Source organism: Calliphora vicina, chromosome 1, assembly GCF_958450345.1.
Source record: "Calliphora vicina chromosome 1, idCalVici1.1, whole genome shotgun sequence".
In the NCBI taxonomy this organism is placed as follows: domain Eukaryota; kingdom Metazoa; phylum Arthropoda; class Insecta; order Diptera; family Calliphoridae; genus Calliphora; species Calliphora vicina.
Window position 1 is genome coordinate 154,367,631 of NC_088780.1, and position 18,809 is coordinate 154,386,439.

An 18,809-nucleotide genomic window follows, 5' to 3' on the forward strand; every position below is an offset into this window, starting at 1 on the left:
GATGTCACACAGTTGATCAAATGTTTATATGCTGTCAATACTACTGAAATTTCATCAATTTTTCAGACTAGACGAAGCAGATGAAGATAAGTTTCTAAAAAAAAGTGAAGAAAGAAAGAAAACCAGAAAAACTTTATTTCAGTTTAACTAAACTACTGTTAAACTACAGTTTAACTAAATTGCTGCCTTATAGTCCAGACTTTACACCGTCCTACTACTATGTGTTTCGATCCATGCAGAACGCTCTATCTGAGATACCCTTCACTTCAGAACTGAGTATCCGAAATTGTCTTGATTCGTTCTTGGCCTCAAAAGATGAGCAGTTCTTTTGGCTCGAAATGTAAGTGATAGTTCAGGGGCATTATCAAGTCTTTTTATATGAAAACTAATGAAGATAAAGTGCCATTGAATTCGTCTTTAGATTAACTAAACTTTTCACTAAACCAGTTTTAATTAGCGTAATAAAAGCTGCTGCTAACATTTTAAAAAGGTGAAGAGTGAAAGAAATCCAGAAAAAATTGAGTTTAGTTTAACTGAACAGCTGTTAAACTACAGTTAATCTAAATTGCTGCTTTCGTTATGCCTCTAATGTAGGCATAATGTAAGTGAAATTGTCACCAAGTATTTTTTATAAGAAATCTAACGAAGATAAAGTGCCAAAGAATTTATCTTTACATTAACTAAACCGTTCATTAAACCAGGTTTAACTAGTCCAACAAAAAATGCTGCTAACATTTATTTATTTTCTGTGGAGTCTATCAGTCTTTGAGGGGTTGCCTTATCATTTTGTTTGAAAATAAACACCTTGACCTTTGAACAAATTTAAAAAAAAGTCACTATAGGTCAAAGTTTTACTGACATTTCATAGATTTTTCTGCAGATGAGTATAAATTTATAGAAAAAAACTGCTGATAGAAAGAAAATGGAATAAATTGGATTTCAGTTTAACTAAGCAGCCGCTAAACTACAGTTTAACTAACATGCTGCTAAGTGACTTTTTTATATAGAACTAGTTGACCGCCCCGGCTCCGCCCGGTAGCATTTACTTTTAGTTTTTCAAGTTTCTCCAACCCGCATACTCCTGCCTATTCTTATTTATTTGCAAATAAAATATCTAAATTTGTACTGCATACTTTAGGGGCTTTTTAATTACAGTTAACTGGACTCAAAAAGCCGGTTTTAGCCGTAATTTTTTAATGTTTTTTTTTCTTTACAAACCATATCCTGAAAATTTCGTCTCGAATAAAAAAAAATCAGCCAAATCGCTCCAGCCGTTCTCACGTGATGCCATTACATACATGGACTATTTCATTTTTATATATATAGATTAAATGACGTTTCACATCCATATAACTTTTGTTTAGATAAACTAAACCGCCCATTAAACCGAGCTTAACTAGCTTAACAAAAACAGCTGTTAAAAATTATTCATTTCATTGTAATAAATTGTTTAGAACTTGTCTTTAGATTAACTAAACATCCTATTAAATCAAGTTTAATTAGCTCAACAAAAACTACTGCTACATTTTATGCATTTCCCGTGAAGTCTATCAGTGTTTGGTTTAATTGAGGGGTTACTCAATGATTTTATTTGAAAATGAACACCTTGACCTTGTAACAAATTTATAAGAAAGTCATGGGGTCAGATGTAACACTGTGGGTCAAAGGTCATTTCAGGTGACATTTCATAGATTTTTCAGACTCGAGAAAGCTGATGAATTGCAAGTTTATATAAAACCTGATGAGAAAAATAAAATCGAATACATTTTATTTCGGTTTAACTAAACAGCAGTTAAACTAAAGTTTGACTAACTTTCTGATTACGTCCTGCATACATTAGACACAGTGTAAGTGAACGTTTAGGGGGTGTCACCAAGAGATTTTTATATGGAAGTAAATGAAGTCCGGTTTAGCTAATCTTTAGATTAACTGAACCGCTCACCGAGTTTAACTAGCTTAATAAAAACAGCTGCTAAATATTATTCATTTCATAGTAATAAATTGTTTAAAACTTGTCTTTAGATTAACTAAACCGCCTATTAAACCAAGTTTAATTAGCTCAATAAAAACTGATGCTAAGTATTACACCTATTCTGATAATAAAGTCTTTAAAAACTTAAAATATTCATTAACACCGCTTGTCTTTCTCACATCATAACAGTGCGTGGACACAATATACAAAATGTCAGCTACAAATCCAGCAAAGAAATTAATTCTAAAACTGATAATAAATAAAAAAATTAGATAAATTTCAACATTAATAATCAATTAAAAGAAATTGTACAAAAAACTTTTTTTAAAAAAAAAACTGAAATACACATAGACATAGACAATAAACAGACAATTGTTGAAATAACATTTACCAAATATGGTTAAAAAGAAACAAAGTCAATTGCAAAAAAATAAAAAAATGGAATGACAACTAAGGCTGTTAGTTGTCTCCAACAAAACCTGGTTTAAATGTATTATGGTGGGGTTGGGGCTGTTAAATGCGACATAAATGGCACGAGCAACAAATGCAACTTTATTAAACCTGCTACAACATGAGGCAGTCACAGCACAGCATGAATTCAATTATAGTCAATGCGATTGATTATTCCTTATTAAATGAAAAATACAAAAAAAAAAAAAAAACAAGTGTATTAAATATAGAACACATATGAAAGTTTTAATAACAGAATTTAAAAAATAAAAAACATTTTTGCAAAAATCCTTTTAAAGTTTTATCAATAAAATGATGATTTCATTAACTTTACTCTTGAATTTCTGTTAATTTCAAAATAAATTTGTTGCTTTTTATAATTTTAATTAAATTTATTAAAATACAACCATATTAAGTTTGTTTATAGTTTTTTTTATCAAAGTTTCAAGAATTCTAACTAAGCTTAAGTATTAATTTATTTATTTTTTGTTTATATTATTGAAATTTGCCAGTCTTTTTTGGTTTTTAACATTAACACAATCTTTTATAATTAATTCCTTGTTTTTTTCTTGTTATTTAAAAAATTAATTTTAATAAATCATTTATCATTTATTTGTTTATTCGTATGATTCATTTGCATTTCAATGCAAAGAATTTGTTTAGTTTTTTTTTCTCAAAGTTTTACATTTTATTTGTCATAAGTATTTGTTTGTTCGTTTAAGATAAATGCCATTAATTAAGCGGTTTTAAAGAAATTGTTGGTTTTTTTTTTTGTATAATTTTTGCCAAATATAAACATTTATTTTATCTGAAATATTTTGCAAATATTGTTTTATATTTGAAATTTTCATAACAAAAATAAAGAAAAAGAAATGAGATAAACAATACTATTAACATAACAATAGCTTGAAACGTAATCATTATTACATATATCAGTATTTTGAAAGCTGGTTCGATTGATCTGAGATTCCGGATGAATAAATTTGAGAACACCCTGTTTAAATACAGTTTAACCCTCTAACCGGAAAGAGTGCCTCAAGGCATGCATTATATCAATCAAACCAGGTGCTAAAAATTATTCATTTCCCGTGAAGTCTATCAGTCTTTGGTTTAATTGAAAGGTTACTCAATAATTTTATTTGAAAATGAACACCTGTAAGAAATTTATAAGATAGTCATGGGTTCAGATGTAACACTGTGGGTCAAAGGTCATTTCAGGTAACATTTCATAGATTTTTCAGACTCCAGAAAGCAGATGAATTGCAAGTTTATAGAAAAACCTGATGAGAAAAATAAAACCGAATAAATTTTATTTCGGTTTAAATAAACAGCAGTTAAACTAAATTATCTAAAAAAGTAATAACAATTTTGTTAAAAAAATTTAACTGTGACTTTAGTTACAGATTTGTTAACATTTCATACATACATTCTGACTTTAACCCCCATTTTCCCAATCTCTAGTTATTTTTTTTTTGTGACGATAAACTGACAGTTTTCATACAAAAAAAAATGTTAATTGGAAGTATATTGTTACGAAATTGTACTTGAATTCAAATATAACGATTTTAACGGCTGATTTAAAAGTAGCATAATGCTTTCAAATAACAGTGCTGTAAAACTGTAACATATCTGTGGGCATTATTAAATAAAAGCTTTCAGTTGATTTGATCGTAAGTTGGCAACGCTGTATTCGATTTCGAATATTCAGTTAAAGAACATTGTAGAAAGTACACCACAGATGGCGTATGTATTAGAAACCTCTAGACAGTTAAAGAGAAATCTAGAGTGCAGATGGCAGTGTTATAAATAGTAGCAGAGGTTGCAGTCGTTAGTGAGTTTATCAGAGACGCTTTTCGAATAAACATCATCTGAGTGCCTTAAAGTGTGTTGTGTTTTTCAAGTAAATTCGTGTACATAATAAATTGTGTTTGTAATTCTGAGAATTTATAAACGTGTATAAAAAACATTGAGTGGCATCTGAATTGTGATTGTTGTACATTTTTAATAAATAAAGAGTTGTTACAATTTTTAAACTACTAAACGGCTTTTATTTGCAATCAAAACTATCCGGTTTATTTAAAGGAAATAAAGCAGCGTTTTGAAAAGGTTAAAACGTAACAATATCTTTACGATAAACGATAACCAGATATTTAGAAAATGGGGGTTAGTGTTTGTTCTGTCAGCTGTTTTGTGAGTGATTTCATAATTTTAGCACTTTTGTATGTAATTTTTTTTTTGTTTTTAAATCAAAGTTTTACTAATATTTAGCCCGATCTATTCGAAATATTTTTTATTAGTTCCTTTTCATTAGTTTTTCAATAAAATCGTATCATAATTATTGTTTTTTACACCTAAAGCGGCAAAAATACCCTGAGGCACTCTTCACCTTTTTGCACCTGGTTCCTAAACTTAATTTGCAAATTAGTTTCTGATGGCTGTTCTGAGTTTAGTGGGTCATAATTATCCTAAAAAAAATTATTCGACAATTTTTTTTAGCTTTTTAAAGTTTTAGTGGCAAAATGTAATGCCTAACATTTTTTTAAAAATTTCTTATTAAATTTTTTAAAAAAATTTGGTTTTTAAATTTATTAGTGAAAAAAATTTTATGATACAAATTTTTTTTTGTAAAAAGGAAAATTCGGGTTAAAAAATATTTTTTCCCGATTTTGACCCATTGAAGGTACGACTTACTATGGCGTTATATACGTAGTTGCAAAGTTCTTTGAAATATCTATCATTAGATATCCATATTATCTATATTAATGATCCAGATATAGATACAAATTAGTACAAAATTCGAGGTAGTCGTGGTTTTTTGCTTATATCACAGCCATTTGTGAACCGATTTTCTCATTTTTAAATAGCAACTGACTGATTTGAGAAGAAAAGAAATAATAAAAAGGTGTTGAATAAAATCAAAGTTGAAAATTTTTCAGAGGATAAAAGTTATTTGAGGGCTACGGAAAGTTGATTTAAACCAGAGATCGAAAATAACTCGTCCATATACACAAAAAACCCAAATTATGATTTATATTTTTGTGATAAAAATAAATCACTGAAAATAACAGTTATAAAATTATTTTTATTTAAATGGTTTGATATGACCTTTATTCGTTTTTGTTTTTTTTAATGGTTTGGTGTGAGATAAACAATTCATTTGTTCTTGTTCTTAATAACTGTTACTTTCTCTTTTATTTACGTACAATAACATATTATTAGTAATTTTTAACAAATTATGGAAATAATATAATAAGTATGAAGTCTGAGTAACAGAAATGAGATTTTTTTTAAATTGTTATTAATCTTTTGATAAATTTTATATACATATTTCAGCGTTGATATGCATCAAATGCATTTTGCGATTTATTTTTCAAGTTCGCAAATAAAAGTAACAAGCTGACCTTTACGAAAAAAATAAATTATAAATCACTCATCCAGATTATTTGTGTTTGTTTCTCTCAACACCAAACCTAAAATGATCTCGAATAAATCACTCTCTCAGTGATATATCACAAAAATTTATTTTTAAATGGCTGCGAATGAGAATTTACCATTGAAATGAAAGTGAACTCGTTATTTTCGGTCAATGATTTAAACATATATACGGACAAGTCTTTAATGCCGTCATTTGGGACTGTCAAGGTTGAGACAAGTTAACTTATACCATGATACTGGAAACAGTCAAATCAGGGACAAATTTTGGTTTCAAAATTCCATACATTTTCCAAAATTGCCTGCTTATACAAATTGTACCCTGCTTTTAACTGACGATCTTATTTGAAACCAATATTCAGAAAAGTAGTCAATGTATCCCTTATAGACAGTAATTATTACTAATGTCCGACCATTTTTGACATATTTTGGGTCATTTGACACGTACAGGCAAATCCCGGTATAACGAATCTCACTTTAACGAAAATCCGATTTAACGCACGGTCAAATTCGTAACATTGGCCACCTTTTATAACGAACGTTTCAAAAATTATATGCTCGATATAACGAATGATGAAAAAAAACAAACAAAATCAAACAAACGACCAAATTTTTAACATTGACAAGCTTATATAGCGAATATTTCGAAAATGGTACGCTCAATATAACGAACAGTAAGTATAAGAAACAAAAGTAGTAAAGAATGTAAAAATAATAGTAGCTGCTGTCATTTTTTCTATAGTGATTTTAATTGCTTGTTTTCACAATATCGAATGAAAGATTTCGTTCGCATTCTAAGCGAAAGAAAACTGATTCCTTCACATCAACATGAAGTTAGGGTTGGACGATATTAATGCCTCCTAATGTCATACCGCTCATCCAACCTAAGGATCAAAACGACATAAGTTTAGTTAAATTCCAAAATAGAAAAAAAAGTTGTCCAAAATTAAAAAAAAAACATCTCGATATAACGAATTTTACAATTTAACGAATGGGCCTGACAACATATCGTTCGTTATACCGGGATTTGTCTGTATATGCTTTTGGTAGGGCAGAGAAAAGTCAATTGGTTACTTTATACATCCACTTTAAACGTTTATTTTGTACCTCACTTTAGAAAATAGTTATTTGACCCACCAGAAGTAATCAATTAGAGAGTTGTAGGAGGAAGGTTTGTTTACAAGCAATCGTTTATTGGACTGTCTATGAGATGTCTTTTTAACTGACTATTTGAGGTCAATTAGCACCCGTACATGTCAAAATAACTAGTTATGTAGCTGATCAAGTAACCAGTTAGGTAGCTAGTAGGGTAATTGACTATATGTAACCGGTATGTGAATCCAATGCGTTGACTACTTTGGACCAGCTTTCAGACAGTCTAATTGTAATACAAAAGAGTCAATTGAACCCCTGCTTATGACTTGCACGTGTTAAAATATCTAACCACGTAGTTAATTATGTAACTAATTGTAACCCTAAATAATAGATAAAATCATTAGTTCGGAACAGTCTCCTAGAACTGCTGGGTTATGAGCTTTTAAGATAGTGAGAAATTATACATTTAATTCGCAGTGTAACTTTAACAAGTGTTGTTTCGTTGTTTTTTTTTTATCAAATTCATACATAGTCTGTTATACAGTGTGTAACCCCTTTTAATAACTTTACTTTTTTTGGTATTTAAATATTAAATAATAAAAATGTAAAGTCTACTTTAAGGCTTTAACTTAAATACAATGACTCAAAACCTCGAACAATATCGTAAAAACAAACAATAAGAACAATTTGAAACTGAGATGGAAAATTCAGTGCTTTAGTACTTATTTCTCAAGAATTTTTTATTAGAGAAATACACAGAGCGGAAACCATAGAGAAATATAGAGCGGAAACTAGAAAAAAACTGAAACAAAAATATTACTGAAATTAATCACAGATACGAGTGTTGTTTTTTGTTTTCACATAGTTTTTTCTACTAATACATTCTCACCACTTAGGTTTCTGACAACTGAGTAAGGTCTTTGACAGCAGAGTTTCCGCTCTATGTCTATTCTCTATGCCGGAAACTATAAAAAAACTCAAACAAAAATATTACTCCAAATAATCACACATACGAGTGTGGTTTTTGTTTTCACATAGTTTTTTCTACTACTAAGGCTTTTGACAACTGCACATAGGCAACTGAGTTAGTTCTATGACTGCAGAGTTTCCAATCTATGTAAAACAAATCTATTTTCACATAGTTCTCTATTCTTTACCGACTAATGCCACAGTTTAAGAACCTTTTTTAATGTGTACTGATATTTAATTCCTTTTAATAAAATCACAGTTTTGGTACTATATATATAATAGTACCTTAAATTCTCTATTTCGAATTTTCAGTTTTCCATGTCCGCTAGAAAAATTAAAACGTGTGTGCTTTTGTTTATGATAGCATGCTTTATTTTATGTCTCATATAAATGAAATTTATTAACAACATATACCATTTAGTTTCTAATGCTCTTTTAGCAGCCATACAAATTTAATTTATTTAATTAATCATTGGTAATCATACGAAACAAGTTATTTTTAATGATTTTCCGAATAACATTAACATTCTAGAGATGCATTTAGTTAAATAAAAGCAACAATAGCTAATGTGAGAAGAAAATAAATTTTCTTTTCTTTGGAGCATAAACATGTCATGACATTTTATTGTTATGCAAATAAATTTAGAACTAAGAATATATATTTGGTGGTACTATGGGTATTTCACACCTTGAAACTTTAAATAAATTCAATCAATAACTTTAAGAAGATTTTTAAAGTAGGATCTGTTCAATTGACACCAATTATGGAAAAATCAAAAATGATTATTAAATTTAAATGAAAAGTTTTAATTTAGACATCTTAGATTTCATTTGGAAAGTTCTTGAAAAGTTGCAAAAACTTCAAAACTACATATGTATGTAGTGCTTGACAATATAATGGAAACTTTTCCAAATATCGTAAATTTTTTTTTTTTGCTTTTTATTAATACATAAATACATTTATTTTCTTATACCTACATATTAACAAAAAATAATTAAGAGAGCTATAAGTTATAATTTAAAATTAATATTTTTAGGTAAACATTTTTTTTCCAAATTGTTTTTAAAAAAGTTTTTTCGAATTTTTTTTTAACATTTTTTTTGTTAAAATAATTTATGGAAAAAAAATATTTTTCCCAATTTTGACCCATTATAACCATATATACATACATCGTTGCAATGGACTTTGAAATATCTATCAAAATCGGACCAAAAATAAATAACATTTTGCTATCTCTCGAAGAGAAATTCCAAATATTGAAAAATTTGACTTTTGACCTTCACGATTTAAGGTTTAACGTCTTTCAATTTTAGTAAAACTTTAAGAGTATATTTAGAATTATCTGGACTATAATATTCTGAATAGGTTTTATTTAAAATTCATAACAGTAAGGAAATAGAGCTCATTCGCCAAAAAATGCCCAAATAATTGGTTTTTCTCGAAAATTTCAAAATTTAAATCGCAGGTACGGAAAAACTGTAAGAGATATTTTCATAATTTTTCATATTTTTATTCCCTATTATTATCCCAATGAGATGATAAAAAAATTCTGAAATTTGTTTAAAAAAAATTGAAAAAGGAGTTTTGAAACTGCCGTTAAAAAAAATTTATTTCTTTTGTCATACCTGCGAATAGGTTAACGGTATCCTATGAAGACAAAAACTCATATACAAGTAAATATGGATATATTTTAAGTAAAAATTAGCTTTTATTTTAATATTTATCAAAATATGTTAATTTTGTTCGTACATTTCTTGTTCTAGTAGCCTGAGACACGGTAATGGCCTGGCGAATTTTTAATAACTTTATCATTTTTTGACCAATTTCTGTTTTTTATGTCTCATTAGAACGACAATTACTTACACACTTCTATTCTTTTAAATTAAATTACAAAAAAACTGAACAAAATTCATATTTTTCCCTTGTAAATGCATCTCAAAACTTCAGAGGGCTTGCGGCACGGCACGTCTTAATCCCAACCGATTTACCTAAAATTTTTTCAGTATGATTTTTTTACTAATGTTCACTGGGGGGTGAGAATGGCCAAAATCCAACATTCGTTTATTAAGGGCCACCCTAATATCCATATTGTCTATATTAATGACTTAGTAATCCAGGTATATATCAAACATAGGCCAAAAATCGAGGTTGTCCTGGTTTTTTCCTTCCTTATATCTCAGCCATTTGTGGGCCGATTTTGTCGATTTCAAATAGCAACCGAGCCGGAAGAATATCAATATATTCTTACATGATTCTATGAATCATGTATGTAAGTTAGTTGGGGGCTACGGAAAGTTGATTTCAACATACAGACGGACATACGGACATGGCTATATCGACTTCGCTATCTATAACGATCCAGAATATATATAATTTGTGGGGTCGCAAATGAAAAATGTAGAAATTACAAACTTATATAAACAGATCCATGTGAAGGCTATATGTAATAAGAAGTTGATTAATTAAATTCTGAAAATAGAAAACAAACTAAAAAGTATGTATTATTATGGTATTGAAAAAACAATGGAAACTTAGACCCCTTTCACACCAGGCAATTTAGTTGCGCAAGTCTCTTGCCCAACAACAAAACAGCATGCAAAATTTTCTTCTCCTTAACCCGACATTACCTCTGGCATCTACAAACACAAGAGACTTTCGCAACTAAATTGCCTAGTGTGAAAGGGGTCTAAGGTTTTATTTTTAAAAATATTGTCTGGCCTTTTTAGGGACTTGTTTTTCATTACTATTCAGAACCAATAGACTCCTTTTAAATATTTTGCCCTTATAATCGCATCTTATAAAGCGTCCTTAGTAGAAAAATGTTGAGTCCACTTCCAAATTGGATTGTAACAACTCAGTTACAATCCAATAGGTGTCTTGGGGTATTTGATATATTTTTGCACTCTAAATTAGGTACTAGAAATTGTTATCTTTCTCATTCTAAGAGGACTAACCTAAAAAACTGATTTTGGCATTTTTGAAACGTCAAAATTTTCACCTCTGTATACACTGTATTATGAATTATCCCACATCATAATATTGCCCTTTTCCTTCGTCCGCCCTACAAATGTTCTGCCATCACTGCCTCTTAAATTATATTTGGATTCATGTGAAAAGAGTGACGACTAGGACCTCTGATTATGACTAATATTTTTTGGTATGTTCTTATTACCTTGGGTAACTTAAAACACAAAATGTATCATCTCTACTTAAAAAAAACTAGGTATCATAAACATTTTCTTTGACATTTTTACATACAAACGCTTCCAGGCAATTGTGTGTCTGTCTGTCTGTCGTTGTAACTGACAGTCTTTCTGGTTTTTATACATTCCGCTAAGAATGAAAAAAACGTACCTACAACCATTAAAAAAGCATTAAAAAAAACCTGTTACGAAAAGCAAAAACAAAATAGAATAGACAAGCTAATATCGTCATAATTTGTTACGCATACAACAAACAACACAGCAACAAAGTTAAAAGGAAATTTCTGATTGAAAAGAATGTCTGTCTGGCTGACTTGTTGTGGTTTTATGCTAAGTTGTTTCGACTAATTTGGTACTATTTTACATAGTTAGGGTACTTTTTGTAGGAAATTATTTGGATTCCAATAAAGTAGGTATATTTTTAAATTTTCTAATAAAATAATTAGTTTGACAGCCGTTACCGCTAGATCATATCGTTGTTCTATAAATAGTTTTAAATTATAAAAATTTCTATTTTTGTTATTCGTAATTGAGCTTATTGACTTATCGTAATTTTATATTTAAATTTTACAGTTACGAAATAACAGAAACTTTGTTACCGCTTTAAGGTTTTTACCGAAATAAACCAAATTAGCATTACCGTTTTCTTTTAACCACTTCAAATCGGTAACCAATCCTAATGAATTCTGATGATATCATTTAAATTTCTGTACATTTTATGATAATTGAATACTACTGACAGCCATTTTTATATAAACGCAATTTGTTTATTTATACCTGAAACTGTGTTTAAGCTTAAATATAATGTAGATTTAATATTCCGCAAAAATATTTTTTATTTTCCTTATCTTATGATGGTCCTTCCTACACCCACATTACAAATAGTACTATTTTAAATACATACCTTAAATGCCCAGCCCTGCTGCTTGAGCATAAAATAATACGTAAACAAAAACTATTCACAGAAAAAAAGAAAATAAATAGTGTCAAAGTGATGTTGATATGATCACGTTATAGAAACAAAAACAAATATGTCCAAGAACAAAAAACAAACAGGTAAAATGAAACAACAAAACATGCATGAATAAATTAACAAAACAAAAGACACGGCTAGAAGAAAGAAGCTCATAAAAGCAAAGTTGAAAAATTAAAGAGTTTTATTTCGAGATATTTTTAAGAGAGACCCACACTCTCTTTTAATGTTATTAACAAACAGGGATGAGAAATTCAGTGCAATGTACTTTATTTCTCAGTATTATTTCGAATTCAAATGTAAATCTGAACTCCAATGACTAATTTAGTACAATTTTTGATCAAACTGAATTATTAAATTTTTAAATAACATTATGAATAATATTTGAGTAATATTTATTAGTCATAGTTTACTTTTTTGTCTCATTTAAGTACAATTACGTTAAATTTAGTACTATATTTTCACATTTATTATGTCTGTTAACAACTTAACAGTATTAGAAAATCGATGTAATACACTTAACGAAAATAATGCAGAATTTGTAATTGAATTTTCTTAATAGGAAATTACATAGAAACATACATATATTTGTAGGCTTCCACGAATATTAAATTTAGCACATACTGATATTTTTAACTAATAAATATTTTCTTTTATCTGTAAATTGTTCAATACTTTAAAAACTGAGCAATGAGTTAATTGTTTAATGGGAACTGTTGATTAATAGAACAATTTTAGAAATTATGATGACAAAGAGAACTATGTTATCTTATTATCGCAAATAAAAACAATTATTATAACAATAATGGTAGAGTATCAATAATCTTTTAAAGCTTATTTGTAATGAATAACTGATTTCAAGGTATTTACCGAATTGTATGAGAATCGTATTGATTCCTAAATATGTATATTTAGGACTTGTTTTTAGATTTATTAAAGGAAATTCAAAACGCTTTTTTATCCCATGAATTATTTAATTTTTTTATAAATCATTATTCAAATCACTGAATATTTAAATATTGTTTAAAATTGATATTGAACAGGGAGTTTGAAAACCCTAGCCATAATGCCTATGGCACGAAATACTCCAATTGGAGATATAATTACACACTGCTCGAATTTTACAATTTTTTCTGTCAAGCGGGGCACCCGGCTGGTAAACCTAATTCGAGTACGCTCTATCCAGTGGGGCTAACCGTTTTTTTATGGTTAGCTCTTGTTTTCGAGATATACCGTTATTTCGAAAATGGAGGAGGTTTAACAGCATATATTCGCGTAACTCTAAAACGAACGAAAAAATCTGAAACTTGTTTTAATCTGCGCAGCCGTTTTAGAAATACATATGGGGGATTTCACGTCAAGTGAATTCATCCCCGATCGAGATGAAATTGGTCTCTCTATCAAAATAAATATTTTGTAACTCAATATATACAACTTTTGTGTTAAAATATTTACTTTGATACTATCCCACTCGCATCCCACTAAGAGACCAAAATACTCTAAAAGGAATGGACCTAAGCTTTGATTTGAGCAAAAAAAATTTAAAAAGAGGGTCCATTTTGAAAAAATGTTCGATTTTGCCACAAAAAAAATCAAAAATTGTAAATCTTGAGTTACAAAACATTTATTTAGCTATATATCCCACTAAGCAACCAAATAGGTGTTAAAGGAATAGACCCAAGCTTTCTTTTGAGCGAAAAAAAAATTTAAAAAAGGGCCAATTTTAAAAAAGTTAGATTTTGCAAAAAAATTCAAAAATTGCATATTTTGAGTTGCAAAACATTTATTTTGATAGATATCCCACTTGTATCCCACTAAGCGACCAAATAGGTCTTCAAGGAAAATATCTGAGCTTTCTGTTGAGCTAAAAGAAACCTTAAAAACAGGGCCCATTTCAAAAAAAAAGTCAACAAAGTTTTTGATTTTGGAAAAATTGCATGTTTTCAGTTACAAAACATTTTTTTTGATAGATATCGAACTCGCATCCCACTAAGCGACCAAATAGGTCCCCAAGGAAAATATCTAAGCTTTATTTTAAGAAAAAAAAGGGCTCATTTTGAAAAGAAGTCAAAAAAGTTTTTGATTTCGGGAAAAAAAATATTAAAAATTTTTTAATTTTTTTTTCGAAAGATTGAAGAAATAGCTATCTAAACTAGTTGGGACACATTTTGCTAAGAACAATAGGTAATAAGTTACATGAATGAGAAAAATCACATTTTTGGCCAAAATGCCAAATTTTGACTCCTTCTAACTCCGAGAGTTCTTGACCGATTTTGTTTTTTTTTTAATTGTGTCTGAATTACTATCCAATAGGTCTATACTTGGTGCAAATTTCATCCCAATCGGAAGACATCGATTTTAAAAGTTGGTTCACTTGACGTGAAATCCCCCATATAAATTTTTTTTGAAAAAAAAAATATTTTTGACAAAATTTCGAAATTTTTGTTTTTTAAAACGGCATACAAAATTGGGGAAAAAATCACAGGTTTCAAAAAACTATTTGCTAGCGTTACTTTAATAGAGTTCTCTGGAGTGATGAATCCAAGTTTAACCTGTTTCAATTTGTGAAAAAACCTATATGAGACGTGCTCCAAGCAAAGCCTTATACATATATAAAACTTTTAACTTAAATTTACATAAGGTGACCTACACCGTGATATATTTTTGGAAACTTGGGTTTAATTTTTACAAAAATGTTCTGGATCTTTTAGTGACTCAGTTTTTTATTGGTTATCCCTTGTTTTTTATTACTGCATTGAACCAATTAAATAATCATTGTCTCCTTTTATAACCGCAAGCTTCTTTCGCGGCATTATTTTGAGTCCGCATTTTGCGATCTAAAATTTCCTATATGGAATGGAATTGATATCTGACGATTGAGCTGACTACTTCAGCACATATTTCACTGGATTGTAACCAGTCGGCTGCAGCCCTAAAGGTTTGTTTGGGATCATTGTCAGTATAAATATTCATAATATTTAAAATAATTAAGTATTGAAATTTATCACGGAAATTTATCAACTGTTAATTTTTCTCTGCTAAATGCTTTGGGATATTTTATTTGATCTTACAAGATTTGTAAAATATCGTTATAATCGTGGTTTTTATATGCAAGATCTTGTTGGATCAAATATTTGTCCAAGGATTATTTATTATAACTAATCTTAAGAAAAAATTCTAAGGCTAAGAAAATGTTTAACTTTGTTACTTTTTTATTTAGTTTAGATCAACAAAATTAATACAAATAATTATAAAATGTTTATTTTAGTTTATTTATGGAAAATTTTAATTTAATGTACATATTTAAATTAGTTTTAATTAAAAAACACTTTAGCTAATAGATTCACTAAATATTTAATAATTATTATTTAATTATGCAGGTATACAAAGAATTGCCTGCATATGTATAAGAAATGACTAAACCAATGCAAATAACCGAAAATAGCATTTTTTATCTTTAGATGGCAAGAAGTTAAAAACATTTTTTTTAATTTGTTTATCAACAGCACAATATCACTTAATAATTAAGAGAAAAACAAGTCATAACAATAAGACAATACGTATTTTATGACGGGGATGGAAAATTCAATAGCTTTTTTTTTAAATAAATAGGTGAAAAATAGCTTGATTACAATTATGACCACAACCACTGTCGACAATTACATACATACTTTATTTGTTTTGTATGGAAAGAAAAACATACACCCTAACTATAAAAGATATTTTAAAGTTAATTTTATTAAAGTCGACTTTTTTTAAAAAAAGCTTTCAAAACTTTTTCCAACACATACATACATTCAAATAAATCAAAACATTTTAAATTATGGGCCTAATTCTAATCCTAATTTTATAATTTTTGTATGAAAAACACTAAAAATTATTTAAAAACTGAGTTATTTTCATACAAAAATTTTAAAATCTTTTTCCTTTCATGTTTCTGAATTAGGCCCTATATTTGAAATTTGGTTTATGGACTTCAAAACAACTTTAAGGCTTTTGTAGTTAGGCTGATAGATTTTTTTCTTGGAGCTCTCTCAAAAGATCCTCTTATTTGTCTTATATTTTAATGTGTTCTGTCGACTTGTCGAAAGCGTTGCCAATTGTAATCAAGCTTTATAAAGTCGATAATAATTGTTAATAAAGCTTATCGGAAATAATACTTCTCAAACTCACCTTAACAACGTGTTTTTTTGAACTGAACGATATATAATTTTAAGGACAATTAATGAAATGTTTAACATTTGGCATTGCTAAAATCAATACGCTTTTAGATATTCCATCATAAAATTCCAATTTTCCATCCCTGCTTAACAAAACAAATGAAATTATTTACAGTGTAAACAGAGAAACAAGAATACACAGAGAGAGAGAGCAAGAAAACAGCAATTTCTAACAAGAGAAAATCAAAAAGCAAAAACAAAACAAAGTTAATTTTTTTCTTCCATAAAGACACAGTGAAAGAGCAGAGATCTTTTGTTTTGAACAAAAAGATTGCTTAAAATAAGAAGAGAGCCATTATGTTTGGTTCACATAATTTGGGAGCTAACAGCTCTTTACAGAGCAACAATATTAATAATAAAAATAGCAACAACAATAACAACAATGCTAATGACAAGAAAGCCGGTCGTTATGGTGTTGGTGACATTAATACGACAACAACAGCAGCAGCAGCAGCGAATACAATAGCAACAATAAGTGGTGGAAATAGAATTAATGCAAATTCAAATAGTCTACAGCAACAACAACCACAACAATACCAGCCATACATTGGCTCTACCAGTAATATTAGTAGCAGTAGTAGTGGTGGCAGTGTTGGTTTTATGGGAGTAGCACAACAACAACACTCTACTAATATTGTTGGCTGTGGTGGTGGTGGAGCTGTTAATATTTCTTCCACGGCTGGTAGCAAAGTAAAACCAGTAAATTCCCCGATCGTTGGACAAACGCATTCAGTTGAAGGTGGATCGCGTGCGCAGACGGTTGATAGTCAAGCGACTAATTACAAAAATAGTAGTAAAAATCAAAAAATCATTTTAAAAACGCCCGAATTTCTAGCGTCCAACAATCAATTAAACGAGCAATTTGAACAAGTTAATTTGAATACACAACAACGACAACAAAACGGTGTTGTAAGCCAACATCAACAACAACAAACATATTTTAATAATCGAAATAATTTGCCAATCAAACAAAATTTCATTAATAATACTACTAATCTAACAAATAATTGTGCAATTGTTGCTGGTCAACAACAACAACAAATACAAAATTACACAAATCCCTTTCAAGCGAATGTGAATAATCAAGCAACAAAAACAAGTGATTTTAATACAATAAATACTAATAATAACAATAGCAACAACAACAATTGTCCTTCAAGTGTCATAAAAACCACAACCTTAAATTTACCTGTGACATCATACGCCTTATCACAGCAACAGCCGCAGCAGCAACAATATCCTGTTGAACAAATCTATTACACCAACGACAACAACAATTTAAACGACAACTACGTTTACACTTTTAATCCACAGGTGTGTGTTTAGTTTTATTTTAAAATGTTTTTAATTTATTTTATTTATTTAATAATATTTTACCCAAACAATAATCTTATTTTTCACTTCACTTTGTTTCGAAAAATGTTAATGAACTTCTACATTAATGTAAAAAAAAAAACTTACGTCTCCTAAAAAATAAACTAAATAAAATTGCACACACGCACTCTACACAAATATTTCATTAGCCGACATTTTTTTTCCCTTGTGTACTTTTTTGCGCAATTGACTTGTGTCTCTTTCTCTATTTTTTTTGATTCCCTTTTCTGAGTGACTTTCTTTTTGGAGGTGCATGTTTTTTTTCTTGTTGGTTTTACAAATCCACTTACACACATACTTACAGATGTATACAGAGGTGTTTAACATGTATGTAAAATAAACAGAGTTCAAGTTCTAATCTTGTTTTGTTGTTTGCCAAATGTGTTCTCGCTCTCTGTGGCCAAAAAAACGGCTAAACAACTAAAATTAAAGTGGGGAAGTATAAGCCAGAGGGAGTTTTAGTTTTTCCGACCAAATAAGAGAAATCTAGTATTATTGTAAATATTAGTATCCTTGACTTCTTTAGTACTTTTTTATACAATTCACCATCGTGAGAAGGGTCTATATAAGTTTGTCATTCCATTTGTAATTTCCACAATGTAATTTTTATAAAGCATATTTATTCTGGATCCTTATAGATATCGGAGTCGATTAAGCCATGTCCGTCTGTCTGTCTGTTCAAATCAATTTTCCGTAGCCCCCAAATAACTTACATACATGATTCATACATCAATATATCGAGAATTCTTCCGGCTCGGTTGCTATTTAAAATCGAGAAAATCAGTCCACAAATGGCTGAGATATAAAGAAAAAACCAGGACAACCTCGATTTTTTACCTATTTTTGACCTACATTAGATATTAAGTCATTAATATAGACAATATGTATATCTAATGATATATAGACATTTGCAACGACTTACATATATAAGACCATAGTAAGTTGGACCTACAATAGGTTAAAATCGGAAAAATCTAATATTTTTTCAACAAAAGTTTAAAAAACAAAAAAGTGTTTTTTTAAACTTTTTTGGTTTTTAAACTTCAAATTTAAAAAAACAAAAAAAAAATTTTTTTTACAAAAAAATTATTAAAAGAACTTTGGAAACAAAAATAAATTT

The 18,809-nt window shown here is 28.9% G+C and overlaps 1 protein-coding gene across 4 annotated transcripts in view; it reads left to right on the forward strand.

Moving 5' to 3' along the window:
- The window catches only part of cher (filamin-A), a 127,746-nt gene that overhangs the window by 7,703 nt on the left and 101,234 nt on the right, over positions 1 to 18,809 (forward strand). The window contains exon 1 of one of the 4 annotated variants that reach the window (XM_065516220.1): positions 16,767 to 17,629. The exons of 1 other annotated variant lie outside the window; for it this stretch is intronic. In XM_065516220.1, coding sequence (XP_065372292.1) covers positions 16,916 to 17,629 — 714 coding nt within the window. In that variant the 5' untranslated portion in view covers positions 16,767 to 16,915. Of the gene's footprint in view, positions 1 to 16,766; positions 17,630 to 18,809 lie in introns of those variants that run through there. 2 more of the 4 variants (XM_065516221.1, XM_065516223.1) reach the window with 2 other exon arrangements.